Source organism: Gymnoscopelus microlampas, assembly GCF_963454915.1.
Source record: "Gymnoscopelus microlampas genome assembly, chromosome: 11".
Lineage (NCBI taxonomy): Eukaryota > Metazoa > Chordata > Actinopteri > Myctophiformes > Myctophidae > Gymnoscopelus > Gymnoscopelus microlampas.
In genome coordinates this window covers 17,670,181-17,684,785 of record NC_139948.1, presented here as the reverse complement: position 1 = coordinate 17,684,785, position 14,605 = coordinate 17,670,181, and the positions used below count along the sequence as shown (strand labels likewise).

The 14,605-nt window shown below is 43.8% G+C and overlaps 1 protein-coding gene across 1 annotated transcript in view; it reads left to right on the top strand.

Moving 5' to 3' along the window:
- Positions 1-2,253: 2,253 nt before the first annotated feature.
- The window catches only part of iqck (IQ motif containing K), a gene marked incomplete at its 3' end in the record, with an annotated part of 16,701 nt that continues 4,349 nt past the window's right edge, over positions 2,254-14,605 (top strand). Inside the window, exons 1-7 of the mRNA XM_084070641.1 lie at positions 2,254-2,330; positions 2,433-2,560; positions 3,471-3,627; positions 4,599-4,696; positions 5,120-5,172; positions 5,385-5,462; positions 6,200-6,284. Of these exons, the coding sequence (XP_083926767.1) occupies positions 2,255-2,330; positions 2,433-2,560; positions 3,471-3,627; positions 4,599-4,696; positions 5,120-5,172; positions 5,385-5,462; positions 6,200-6,284 (675 nt within the window). The 5' untranslated portion in view covers position 2,254. The remainder of the gene's footprint in view (positions 2,331-2,432; positions 2,561-3,470; positions 3,628-4,598; positions 4,697-5,119; positions 5,173-5,384; positions 5,463-6,199; positions 6,285-14,605) is intronic.

Below are 14,605 nucleotides of genomic sequence, written 5' to 3'. Positions count from 1 at the left end.
GGACTGAGATGGCGCAGCAGCAGGACCAGCAGGTCGGTGTCGTCCCCAACCACTGCCACTGATCTCCTCTTGGCCATGGTACATGCTGTTGACACAATGTCGTAGTCAGCATCACCAGCACTGTGGTAGAGTTCAACTCCAGCTTTCTCCAGCTCACTGCCAATGAAGTACAGGAACTTCTGCTTATTCCTGGGGTTTGAGAGGAATGCCTTCTTCTTCATGGTCAGCTGCATTTCTGGCTGGTCAACTTCTGCCCCGATGTTGTTTGACCTGGAACGTCTCTGGTGTGCTTCATCCTTTGTAGAGGGACCACTTCCATAACCATCAAATACGACAACAGCATGTCTGTAGTGGCGATGTACATACTGCACATACAAACTGGATAGATTGGCATATGTTGTCTGGTTGGGCCATGGCAGCCGTTGCAAGAGTGCACCACCATCAAGGACGTACACGACATCATCTGGACATTGACTTACTACACAGGATGGTACCTTCTTCACCAGGCCTGTCTGGAGACTGGCCTTGTCTGGCGGACGCATCAGGAGACTGTTGTCAAACAGAGCTGTGGGGTAAGCTGACAACTCGTATGTGAACAAGGTTCTTGTGTCAACAGTCCCTGTTCCTGCCACAACAAGACGCTGGAACAACTGTTTCGGGTCGATCTCCAGGCGTTCTCCTTCAATGGCAATGTAAGTTGAGGCAGCAAGTGTGGTGACCTGATCTCTCTTGCGGAACGTGTGCTCTGCTACCGATTTGCCCTGCATAGATTTCAGTATGGCATGACCAACTGACTCTGCTCTTTCTACATTCCCAGACTTGTCAGCTACGACTCCAGATGACAGACTATGCAGTTCCCTCAAATCCCGGGAGAAAGGTTTTCGTTCAGAGAAGTAGTTCAGGATCATCTGCACATCCTTGGCATCTCTGGTCATCCCTGCAGCTGCCCTGTCCTTGTGGACCACTGCTTCCTTGATGTCTTGTAGGCCGGTCACTTCTCTCATGGCCCTGTTGACTTCTCCACATGCTGGGGTGGACATCAACCATATCAGACTTGTCGACTGTTCAAACCCCCGACCTCTTGTCAGACCACCAACCGCCTTAATGTTCCTCATGAAGCTTATTCATGAAGCCAAATCAAAGCCACGATGATGTCAACAAGCATGGCCAGGCCGCTCTAGAAGTCCTGTACAACTCTAAGCCTGGGAATAGCCTTGACTTTGAAAGAGCAGCCAGGTTCAGTAGCAAGATGGTGTCCAGGTTGGTCTATCTGCCTCCTGAATCTCTCCCACCTACTTGCGATGCAGCCAAGTACCATAGTTACCGAGTGTACCACCAGCTACAAACCTGGCTAGGCAATATTCTTGATCCAACCAAGTGGGGATGGTTGCTCCACAAAGGCCAACATGTGGAGAATCTCAAGCCAGTGAGGATGCAGAGGGATGCTGCTCCAGCAGCCTTGCTGAAGCTAGTCAAATGCAACTGGCACGGCAAGTGCGACAAAAACACCTGTTCCTGTCGCAAGAATGGACTGCTGTGCACCCTGGCTTGTGGTCAGTGTAAGGGAATCACCTGCACCAATGTTGAAGTGAACAGTGAAGAGCTTCTAGATGATTAGACTGTCTGGGTGTTGAAATCACCTGCACCAATGATGCAGTGAAGGTTCTACATATCTCTACATGATGTGGTTAAATTAAGTTGCAGTAGATTATATGTATTTTGAGTTTTCTAGATGTTTTAAGTTATGTGTAATGCAATCAGGAGGTCACAGTCAAGCTTTGAAAACAACTGTGCCTTTCAATGTGCCTTTTATTTTTCTTTATGTTTTACTTACTGCATTTAGTTTTGTGATTTCACCTGTAAATGGCAATAAAATGTAACTTAAGTTACCAAAAGAAATCTCAGTCTTATTAAAAATGCTTCTAATCAATTCCCTGACCTCAAAAACATAGGATTAGACACTTTGTTTACATTCATAGCTCTATTAGTTTGGAAGATATGCCAATTTTTGGAATGAAATACTCACAATGGCGGCCATCTTGGATTTAGGGTATTAGCAGTGAGCAGATCAGGGTAGATTTTCTATCCTGGCTAGTAGACCTAATTTCCAGTCAAAATCAGTTGAGAAACAAAATAATACAATTTGGTCCAACCTGAGTGGATTTTTTTGCTAGAATTACTGGACTACCTGGCTGCTTATTTCTCTCACAAAATCTGGCATCGGTGGTTGTCTTCCTGGGCAACCAGTGCGTCCATGGCAACTCCTATTGAGCTGAAAATGGCAAAGATCATCGGCGCTAAGAAATCCTTGTGGCAAGAAGTGTGTGAAGGTAAGGCATTAAAGGCCTTACTAATCAACTTTAATGACCGTGGTAAATAAAACTGCAGAACATTGTTGTGATAACAATGCTATCCTATCTATCACTTTGAAGAGTATGAAGCTGAACAGCCATGTCATCCAGACTCTTCATGGACAGACTGTGGTTCTGTGAGCAGTCAGGTTTCACAGTACAGTGCCAGCAAACACACCCCTGTCTTCTATGGACTGACTACAGCTAAGGTCGGTATATTATTATCCAACTGCCCAAATATTATATATACAATTAATGTATAGATCATTCTGTAAGGCAGAACTCATGGTTACATGATTACACACACAGTAAACTCCTCACCCTGCGTTTTAACAGCGGGCAATACTGGGCGATTCTCGGGCGATATTGCCCAAAATATAAAGAAAGTCTATGAGAGCCGGCGATCGGGCGAAGCCGGGCGATATCGTCCAAAAGATGGATTTTCTTTATCTTTTTGGGCGATATCGCCCGGCATCGCCCAGAGTTGCCCGCTGTTAAAACGCACCGTCAGTGTTCATTTAACTCTGAGACAGTGGTGGAAAAAGTGCTCAAATGTTTTACTTGAGTGAAAGTATCAATATTGCAAAGTAGAAATACTCTGTTATAAGTAAAAGTCCGGAATTCAAAAATTACTTGAGTAAAAGTAAAAACAAAAGTGGTATCAAAAGTACTTAAAATACCAAAAGTAGAAAGTAGCCTACTCATTACAGAATGTCCTATTCACAAGTTTTCAAATGTATAACAATCTTTTGTAAATAGCAGATCTACAAGCTTACCACGCATTTTAAGCTTGTAGATCGGCTATTTTCAAATGGCCGAAAGCTGAAGTGGTTAATGCGTGTTTTGTGATAATAATCTAAATCTATAAAGTAACTAGTAACTAAAGCTTTCAAATAATTGTACTTTTGTAATATTTGCTTCTGAGATGCAGTGGAGTAGATGTAAAAGTACAGAAATGTGGAAATACTCCAATAAAGTAAAAATACCTCAAAATTGTACTTAGGTACAGTACTTGAGTACGTGTACTTAGTTTCTTTACACCACTGCTCTGAGATGGTCCATTTGGTTACATTTCTATGCTTACAAATAGTGTATGGTGATGGTCATGGGTCTCATCAGGTTTTTGTGGACGATGACCCCTTGAAGAGTTTTGACCCTCTGCTCTGCCACCCTGCTCTGGCTGGGTACTCCATCTTGGAAAAACGCCCACCTACAGCAAGTCACAGTCTCCCACCTGTGGCAGTAGACGTTATGACCCCACCACAGCTCCATGAACGTAAGTTTACATCACCTGGTTCTGCTGGACACTTCATACAGCTGTGTAAGCTAGCAATGTTGCTGTCTGTTCATATCAATGACTGCTGCTGTCTATTCCGCTTGAAGATCTGTTATTTAGGCAAGTATAACCGCTTAAGCCCTATATTCAAGAATGTGTGTTTTGTTGTGTCACATCTTATTATATACAAGTGCTTAGTAAAATTCTTAGGTTTTGGTTCCTGTTTGACTAGCAGCATTTATAAACAATAGCAAAGAAATAAGTATGGCAGCGAGAGTAAGAAAGCGTGTTTAACAAAGTATACATTGGTCAATGGTCACAGCACAAAGCATGTACATTGGTCATAGTTATACATTATTGGTCATCTCACGACGAATAGTGAAAAGCTCACAATGGCTAATTTGGAATATGTGGGGCATGAGAGATCATACTGTATAATATGAGGCATATTTTGATCTCTCTCCCATCACTTGGAAGGCCTGAATTGCATCAGTGTGTATTCCTGAGTTCCTGAGCGATGAGCTGAAATAACAGGCCAGGTTCCATCAACAACTAACTAAATAGGAATCACATGCAATCATTTGACCTTAACCTTGGGGAAGAGGGATGAGATAGACATAAGAAGATCCAGCCTGATCACCCTCTCCTCTCCTCTCCTCTCATTCCTACTGTAATTATTCTGGTTTCTTCCATACACACACTGAGATGCACAATCCCCCCCCCCCCTCTCTCTTTCTACCCCTATCTCTCGGTTGCTGTCATTTGAGCTCAGTTCGTTCATGATTACACTTCACATCATCAGATAAAGCCACAATATATCCCCCCTGTGTGTGTGTGTGTGTGTGTGTGTGTGTGTGTGTGTGTGTGTGTGTGTGTGTGTGTGTGTGCGTGCGTGCGTGCGTGCGTGCGTGCGTGCGTGCGTGCGTGCGTGCGTGCGTGCGTGCGTGCGTGCGTGCGTGTGCGTGCGTTAGGTCCGATCACCAGGTATTTGGAGGAGAGTGTGTTTCCAGTGTTGCTGCCTGGGTTGGAAGCCATGTTGAAAGAGGCTGAGCGACAGCAGTGTTTCCAGGTCTGCACTGTTCCCTGTGCACATACAGTATGACCTGTTCAACAATCTGACCCACTGTTCCCTGTGCACATACAGTATGACCTGTTCAACAATCTGACCCACTGTTCCCTGTGCACATACAGTATGACATGTTCAACAATCTGGCTCACTGTTCTGCTGCAGAATAAAACACTATCTTATTGTTTTGTATTCTATTTGATCAGAATTTCTACTAATTGTAATCCTTGTTGGACATTTATCTATGTTTGTTGTTCTGTCAATGACTTACTTTTCCTCATAGTAAAAAAAAGAAGCATACAATATTCTCAGTTAACATTGTTATTTGTACTATTTCTTACCATAACAGTGCCATTTGATTTTTTTAAAGTCTATTGAATAGTTGCATATTGCAGTTTGCTTTGATTACTTTCCTTCTGGTTTCAGAGGAGAAGAACAGCGTTCAACCCATGTGATTTCCTTACTGAGTGGTTGTACAAGTAAGTCCTGCACTCACCTCACCTCATTTTTTTTCTTTTGGTGATTCATTCTTGTTTGAAAAATCTAAATATTATCAGAGCTATTGTCCCAATCCACGAATGAAACGGTGTGTTACCAGTTCTTTTCATGATTTAAAAACTTTCACAACCCCATATTGGAATCAATATCTGATCCAAAAACCTATATTGTTGTGTCTTTATTCATCCCATAGCCACAGCTCCCACAGGGAGGGGCAGAGCCCTGTGAAACTCCATGACATCCCTTTTGTCAAGCACTGGCTCAGTGTACAGTAAGTGACCATAATATGTATAGTATAGTCTATAACAGGGGTTCTCAACCTGATTTGGGGGGGGGGGGGGGGTGTATAGCACATTTAAAAACAACAGGAGTTGACCCAAAGTGCTTTCGATTCAAAATAACATCATAAAGACCTCATAAAATACAGCATAGTAAAAGAAACATAAAAGCAATACCTCATACAAATACGCGAGGCGTTGTGAGCTATGGATATATATCGGCTATTATATTTGGCTATTATATATTTATCTGTGGAACCGAGTCAAACTAAATGTAATGCCTCAACTCCTACAATGCCAAGTGCTTATCAGGGTGGGAGGTCCCCAGTTCAAATATGATTATTGTGGGGGGTCCCGGCCTGAAAAGGTTGAGAACCACTGGTCTATAACATAAATGGACGACCTGTGCATGCAAATTTGTGTGTGGATGCTTGTTCACAATACATACTAGCACAGACACACACACACACACACACACACACACACACACACACACACACACACACACACACACACACAAATACACACGTTATCGTCCACATTCAAACGCCGGCCATTTTGCCACACCCCCCAAGTACAATGCAAGAGCAAAATGTCCGCCATGTGAATATGGTCAGTGACACTGGCTCGTCCCCTAAACTGCAGCAGTATTTTCTGTCCTTATGAAGTAACAGTGACTTCACTTATCATCCTTCTCTCCGGTCACATGTCTCTCCTTGTCTCTCTACAGTCCCAGGCCTCCCATCCCTCTATCTCTGTTACTGGCGGAGGATGAGGCTGCTCTCCTCATCCAGGCTTTCTGGAGGGGATACAAGGTAGGCTGGACTCAAAATGGTAAAAAAAAAAAAGAAAGAGGGAAAAAAGCACATTTGTTAGTGAGTGTTAATTGTGATCTTGCACAATTTTCACTATTTGTGAAAACAACAAAAGTGGTTAGGTCCTGCATAGGTCAGTGAAAACGATGATCCTTTCCAGACTTTGGGAGAATAATGATATAACATAACAACCTGTTTCAGTATTATGATATTTGCGTACTGAAGCATAATCTGAAGATCGCCTGCTACAATGTAGTAAGTCCAACTGTTCAAAATCTACACATCCAATATGGAGCATTACATCATGTGGGGCTGACAGTTTACAACCAGTGACTTTACGCAGTGTTGGCCAACAGTTACGTCTCTGTAAAGGGCTCACTGCATAATCCCTGTTGGGTTGGAAAAGCTCTTTTTTTTCCCGCTTGGCATGCATTTTAATTTGATGCTTTTTTATGTCATCAGTAATGCTGAGCTTAATTCCTTCCTGAGTGGGTGTTATGGAATGAAGTGCTCTGTACTGTGATATAAGTATGTATACTGTACAGTGTGTACATTTGTGTGTTTGTTTAGTGTAGGGAAGGGTATAGTTTGTTTGTTTATCACAGCACAAATGTTTGCTGTTTTCTATCATCTCTTATCCACCCTCAAGGAAAATGTAGATCACACAAAGCCTCCTGCTGTGTAAGCTACCGAGCAAAGAATGCCTGCTGGAGTGACATAAAGAATGATGTTCCTTTCAAGTGATCTGAGAAATAAAATAGTGTTGTACAGTATGTGTGCTCGCTTGCGGGTGGAGCTTATTCTTCCAACAGGGGCAACATTTTGTCTTTTTAGGAGAATAGTGTAGTGGCAAAACGGTCCCACTTCTACCACCAGAGAGCGGCGTTGAGCCGGCTGCTTGCTTGGCTTCCCCACTGTGTTTACGCTGAATTGAGGTTCACAACATGACAACTGATGGCATTGCAGCCTCACAACACCAGGGATTTGTGGGCGGGGGTGATTGGGAGGCTGCGGTTTCATAAACCTCAGAGTATATTTGTACTATTTTTGGATGGAGGGGTGGATAGAAGCATAGATGAATGGAAGGGAAGCGGAAATGAATTGAGTGGATGAGGGCTGAGGCTGTAGAGAGGGGCTTGGATTAGGATGTGAGAGAAATACCGCCTTAACTAACTGTTTGAATGTCCTTCAGAGGTGACTCTAGGGAGGGAGAGAAATACCGCCTTAACTCTGTGTTTGATGCACTGTAGAGGTGACTCTAGAGTGAGAGAGACATTGGGGAGGTTATGGATTCGTCTGGGGGTCAGGAACGCGGTCAGAGATGAGGGTTGAGGATCACTGATGCAGGGTACAGCCTGCATCAGCGACCCGTCATAACGGGGTAAAGGATATTTTGGATGGGGACTGAGTCATTGGACTGTGTCGCTGCTGCTGTGTTACTGTGCTGGCTGTAAACAAACCGTAACAGTACCAGCCCAGGACAACAGACCCAGCAAGACACAACTCTGAACCGAGGAAGTGTGTGGGAGGAATGAGGAGACGCACACACACACAGACACACACACACACACACACACACACACACACACACACACACACACACACACACACACACACACACACACACACACACACACACACACACACACACACACACACACACACACACACACACACACACACACACACACACACTGCTCCCCTTTCTTTCTTTCTTTCTTTCTTTCTTTCTTTCTCTCTCTGGTATGTATAAGTAAACGTGTGGCTGTTTGTGACTCAACAGCTTGTGGATTGTGGGTTTACATCAATAATGTTTTCCTCTGTTCCCACTCTCTCTCACCTCCTACTGTCAATCCATCCATCACACGCTCCCCATGTTACCATGTTGTCTTCTATTTCCCTTTTCTTTTTTACTTTTTCCTACGTCCATCTCTCTCTTGTTCAGTCTCTGTTGTTATGTAACCTGCCTGACGCAGCGCCGACTGCAGTGTGTGTGTGTGTGTGTGTGTGTGTGTGTGTGTGTGTGTGTGTGTGTGTGTGTGTGTGTGTGTGTGTGTGTGTGTGTGTGTGTGTGTGTGTGAGAGAGAGAGAGTGTAAGATAGATCGGGACCAAGAACGATCAGAGGGAGGGAGGGAGGGTATTTTTGTAGCAAGGGGATGTTTTTCTCCATCCCTTATTCAACTCTGTCAATGCAATGTGTTGTGTTCTAAAGATGAGCCAAAATGGAAACACAGGCTGGACCAGAGTCCACATCGCCGACCCAGACAGCGCTAGTGTCTACTGCCTCACTCTCGTAGCACTCGAAAGAGACACTAGCTCTAAACATATTACATAATCATCTTTATACTCTGTGCCTTATCCTGGTTATAATCCACTCATCCATGCCTGCTACTGTATGGTGCGTGCACACACACACATCACTGATCTCTATGACCTCGCTCTCAGACCATTCTAGTCCAGTTGGGCTGAGGTATGGTAGTGCTGTAGCAGTGTAATAAATAGGGCATCCAATTAAGATATCGATGGGAGTTTTAGACTTGCTGCCGGGAAGAGAGTGGGAGGCTTATAGTTTAACTACATTAACCCTGGTGTCCTTATTTTGGGCATGTCATCATACTGTAGGTGAACATTTTCTAAAATGTTCAACAAAAAAAAAAGATGTCTCAATTTTGAAAATGTCTTTTCAAATTTGTAAAAACGCAAACACAACGTTTGAGTTGTGAGATTGTAGATCTGCTATTTTTAGCAAATGCTGCTCCCAGAATAGGGATGCTAGGGTTCAAGTGGTTAATGTATGGTTATGCATATCCAGCAAGCTTGCAGTAGGGGATCTAAGAGGGCTCGTGAAGGAGCAAACAATTTACAGTTTTGCAGTTTGGAAGACAACAGGGAGTCTATGATGCATGCTGGCCCTAACCCGTTGAGAGCTTTATAAACAAGTAGAATGACTTTAAAATCGATTCTGGAAGACAAAGGGAGCCGGCGGTGATTGTAGTCTAGCTGAGACTGGAGTGATGTGTTCACTTACCTTTCACCAGACTTTTTAAATAGACACTTAAAAAATGCATTGCAGTAGTGCTACTTGAGATGAAAGCTTGAATTTGTTTTTCAGTATAGGAGTGGTAGTTCTTTGGGAATATTTCTCAGATGAAAGAATGCTATTTTGGTCACTTTGTATGGGACTTAAAACTCAAATAAGAGTCTAAAATAACAACTAGGCTTGTTACTTCTGGTTTGATCAAGGGAGTCGGGTTGCCAAGTATTGTTTTGGCTTTTTAGCCCTTTTTTTCCTTTGGGGCCAACTAATAATATTTCTGTCTTTCTCATTTAATTTTAGAACGTTATTACTCATCCGTTTATTGTAAGTACATCACCTAGTAGAAGCATTAAGTGAGAACAGCAAAGGCCCAAGGCAGTGCCATTGTGCAACACCAAAAGTTATGTCATGATATTTGTCTGACACATGTTCTTCCCATAATGTATATTCGGGACCAGTTTAGAACACACACTGACAGCCCTTGAGGTGATTTATGAGGATTTCATGGTCCATTACATTGAATGCTGCACTTAAAATCAAGAAGAACCCAGAGGTTTGATATGGGTCTGTATTGCTTAGAACTCTAAATTAGACTTCTTCAGAAGAGGTTTCACAACATCAGTTTGGAAGGAATTCAGAAAAAACACTTTTTCAAGGAATGTTTATTAATATTTATGATGGTGTTTGAAATACTATTAAAGACCTTCTAAATGACTAAAGAAGAAACAGGATCAAGACAGCACGCGGAAGATTTGCTCATGGCTACAATCCGGCAAAGTTTGAGATGCATGGTGAATTTTCTCATTGTTTCCTGTAGAGGTATAGTATCTGTATCTGTCTTGTTGAGAGTTTAGGTCATAGCTGACAATCTAGAAATAGAAATACCCCCCTTGTGAAGCACTTGGTATTGTTATTGGTTAAGCATTTATAAAGATAGCTATTTCCATTTGTCCGACCATCGGTGCACTAGTTAACATGCCCACAACATGCATCCAGCCCCTGTAGTTTGGCTTCACCAAGGAACACCACATTGTGATTTTATGTGGCTTCGTTCACAGACTGCACACAGTAACTATCGATAGCTAAACACTAAACAGTGGACAGCGAGGTCATGCTGTTATTGGACTTATCATAGTTTTTCAGGGTGGTGTCTCACAAGTCCTACATGTCTGAGGAGGGTTACTGGTGCAGGCTTACTCTTTGTTGAAAAGTGGGGCATTGTGTTGAGAGTATTCTCCAGCCTTGACACAAGCCAGAGAACGCACGCTCACACACACACACACACACACACACACACACACACACACACACACACACACACACACACACACACACACACACACACACACACACACACACACACACACACACACACACACACACACACACACACACACACACACACAGAGAGAGAGAGCAGGGGAACTGGGTCTGTGATTCCAGCTGAATGGTCTTGGGAATGCACTAGTTGGTCCCCTTTGTAGGCCATGGTGTGATGGGTGATCTAAGATGATTTGACCACTGTAAAGTCAGTGATGGACCATGTGCAGTGACGCTGATGTTGATGTAGCACAGACTCTCACGACATACAGTGGCCTAAGGCGTTACTTAGCCCTAATGCCCCCTATCCATACCACGATTCCTGGATTTGATACACTGCAGAGAAGGACTGAGGCCCTACACATGCAGTATATCCATATATCCACCGCTACAGTATAAGGTCTACAATGTGCACCCGTGCTCCTGAGAAAAGTTGGCCGCAACGGGGGGCGCGACGGGATGAACGGGGGACGGGGACGGGGACGGGACACACACGCAATAACCCCACATTTGCAAGACCACTTTGGTAGAGGTTTGGGTTGTGTAGTTACCTTGCCATCATGATGTAACTCCAAAGGTGGACAAGAAATAAAAAATAATTTCTCCATTGACTAGAAATTGATCATTTAAAATTTGCTCCTCATTGACTTACATTCAGTGAAGAGGCTCCTTTAAACCCGTAACTAATAATATATCGGTTTGAATGCAGGGTCATTCAAATGAGTCCATATACAAACACATGTGTTGAATTAACTGTGGAAAAACTTAAAGAACAAAGGCACTGGATTAAGTAAGCTTGGCTGTTAGCCTGCTCCTGACCAGGCTAACTTCACAGCTAAATTGCCATGGTAACTAAGGTAGGCTTGCTTCAATTCTCTTTTGTGGAATCGGGTCATGGCTAAATTTAGCCACGGTGAACTGGCTAAACTAATCTTCAAGATAATTCAGCTTTCATGGAACCGATTCAGCCCTAATCCTGGCTAAATTAAGCCAGGATAGGTGTTAAAGCCAGGCTTTAGCTCTAATTCACCTTTCGAGGAACAGGCCCATGGTAGTGCCTCAGTAAGCTAGGATCATAGGTAAACCAAGAACCTAGCATTAGTCTAAATGCTAGGTAATATACAAAATAATAATAATATAGAGCCCAGGGGGACTCCGGTCAATGATGTATAACCAAGGGTTTAAGTTGTTAAATCAAACAATGTACCCATATACCACACCATGGTGTGCTGGGAGTTGTTCTATGGAGCAGCACCAGGATTTGTAACCTGATGATCTCATGAATTCATTCACAACACGTTTTGCAGCTCTAACTTCCAGCTTATGAGATTGTTGTCTATGGTTGTAGATATTGACTTAAATCACTGAGATAGCACAATGTCTACTTAGTTTTAGGGTGGATTGTCCCTTTAAGAACATGCTTACACAGTACTTTCTAGTTAGGAAGATGAAGGTGTGTGTGTGTGTGTGTGTGTGTGTGTGTGTGTGTGTGTGTGTGTGTGTGTGTGTGTGTGTGTGTGTGTGTGTGTGTGTGTGTGTGTGTGTGTGTGTGTGTGTGTGTGTGTGCGTGCGTGCGTGCGTACGTGCGTGTGTGCGTGTGTGCACATGCAGTGTTCTGTCCTGGTTTGATTAAAGATGCTACAAGGCATTACGCAGGATGGGGTCCTTCATTCTAAGCGTTTTGGGATACTGATGAGTGTGTATGTGCATATGTGTCCAATAATGTGTGTGTGTGTGCGTGTGCGTGCGTGCGTGCCCCTGGGTGTCGGAACACTGTCTTGACTCTTGATCATTAACGTAATGATGCTTGAAAAGCCCACCCTTCACCCATACACACTGACTGTACAGTACAGGGAGGACTGACTCACGTGTGCAATAAAACACCCCCCTCACGTGCACATCAACGTGCACATTCTACCCAAAACATTATTATCAAAGATGACTGGCAAAGAAATAATCTATGAATGGCTCATGTGCGTGTGCACTCTCATGAGCACACAAACACACACATGAAGTCGCACGTCCCTGTGCTAGAATGTGCTCTCAGTCGTCTAAAAAACGAAACCTCGCCCCCGCTAACTACCTGAGCTAATAGACATAGACAGGCTTCAAAATGCTGCACGCAAACACGCTCATGTTTTTGTTATTTCTTTCTCCATTGTCACCCCTTATATGGAGGGGGGGAGGCATGTTAGTGGCATCATCGTTAATGGTTGGTTTGATCCCTGGGCCGTGGAACGGTTTCCAAATGTAGATGCAGTAAAAAATATCAGCTCTCATTGACGGCGACAAAAATTCAAACAGGGACATAATGACGTTTCTGCCTGACACAGACAAAATGCACATGCAGAAGGGAAGATGCACAAGTGGGAAAAAAGACCGCACACACACACACAAAACTGTGGCATTTGCCCACGTTGATGCTCAACCTTCATTTCCATCTCTATTGTATCTCTTGTCTGCAGAAAGGCTGTAGCCGTGTTCCGACACCCGCTGAATTAACTATTGTGGCCCTCCTCCACTAGCCTTATCCTCTCTACTCTTTAATATCCTGAGTGTCATTTAACTCTGAGGGGGTTCAAACGGAATCAAATGAACCCTTACGGGTCCATTTGATTCCGTTTGAACCCCCTCAGAGTTAAATGAACATTCAGGACTTTATAGTGTACCGCAGCCCCCTTTCAACAGGCTGCACGTTATATAACAGCCCCACTTTTAGGCACAACAACACTAAACGCTAGCGACAGTAAAGGCTAGCGCTGCTACCACAGAAGGAGGGACTGGGGGATGAACAAGTTGGAGGCGAGAGGAGAGGAGGGGGGGACGAGAGGAGGGAAGGAGGGAGGGGGTAGGTGCCAGGGAAGGAATGGAAGGAGAAGGCACACCTTCATCAGAAGGAGTGAGGGAGAACGATTTGAGATGAGAGGAAAGAGAGAGAGTATATGGTTGTGAGGGATGTATTCTATTCTATTCATTCACAACCACTAGCCAACAGTGACCCAACCCTTACACACACACATTGCTGTCTTCACAAGCAAAGCAATACATGCACGCACAGTCGCACACGCATGAACACACGCGCACGCACGCACACATTGAACCCAACCTGAATCTTTTACTGATTTGTCTTAGCTCTAGAAATCTTTTGTTAACCATGAAAACAACATTACTCTAGTTTATATCTAGATCTCTCAAATTCTACTATACTTGTGGGGACATCGAGCCCTCGTAAGTATAATAATACCTGGTACCTGGTACACACACTCACTCACTTACTCACTCACTCACTCACTCACTCACACACTCGCTCTCTCTCGCTCTCTCTCTCTCTCTCTCAAATAGGGGCAGGGCAGTCATAGGAAAGAGAGCAGGGCTTTCTTCGCAGAAAACAGCCCAGTGACTGGACAGATATAAAGGATTCAGACAGAGTTTATCAACATTCATCTGCCAGGAAATTTGACCCATTTATGTACTATCCTGCCAACTGAGCCATATAAAATACAAGAGCATGTGAAAGTGCCCACACGCACTTTTACACGCACGCGCGCGCGCACGCACACACACACACACACACACACACACACACACACACACACACACACACACACACACACACACACACACACACACACACACACACACACACACACACACACACACACACACACACACACACACACACACACACACACACACACACACACACACACACACACACACACACACACACACACACACACACACACACACATCATGCACACGCGCGATTAAGCAATCTCCAGCCAGGTGTGGTATGTAGGTTTGTGCCCTTCTGTTCTACTTAACAATAAACTCTGCTCACAGTAAAATCCTCAGTGTTATTTATCCATTTGTAACTCTAAAAGTGTTAAGAATATGGAACCAAATGTACACTCTCAGAGTTAAATGAACACTGAGGATGTATTTGACTGTGTGTGCTCTCTT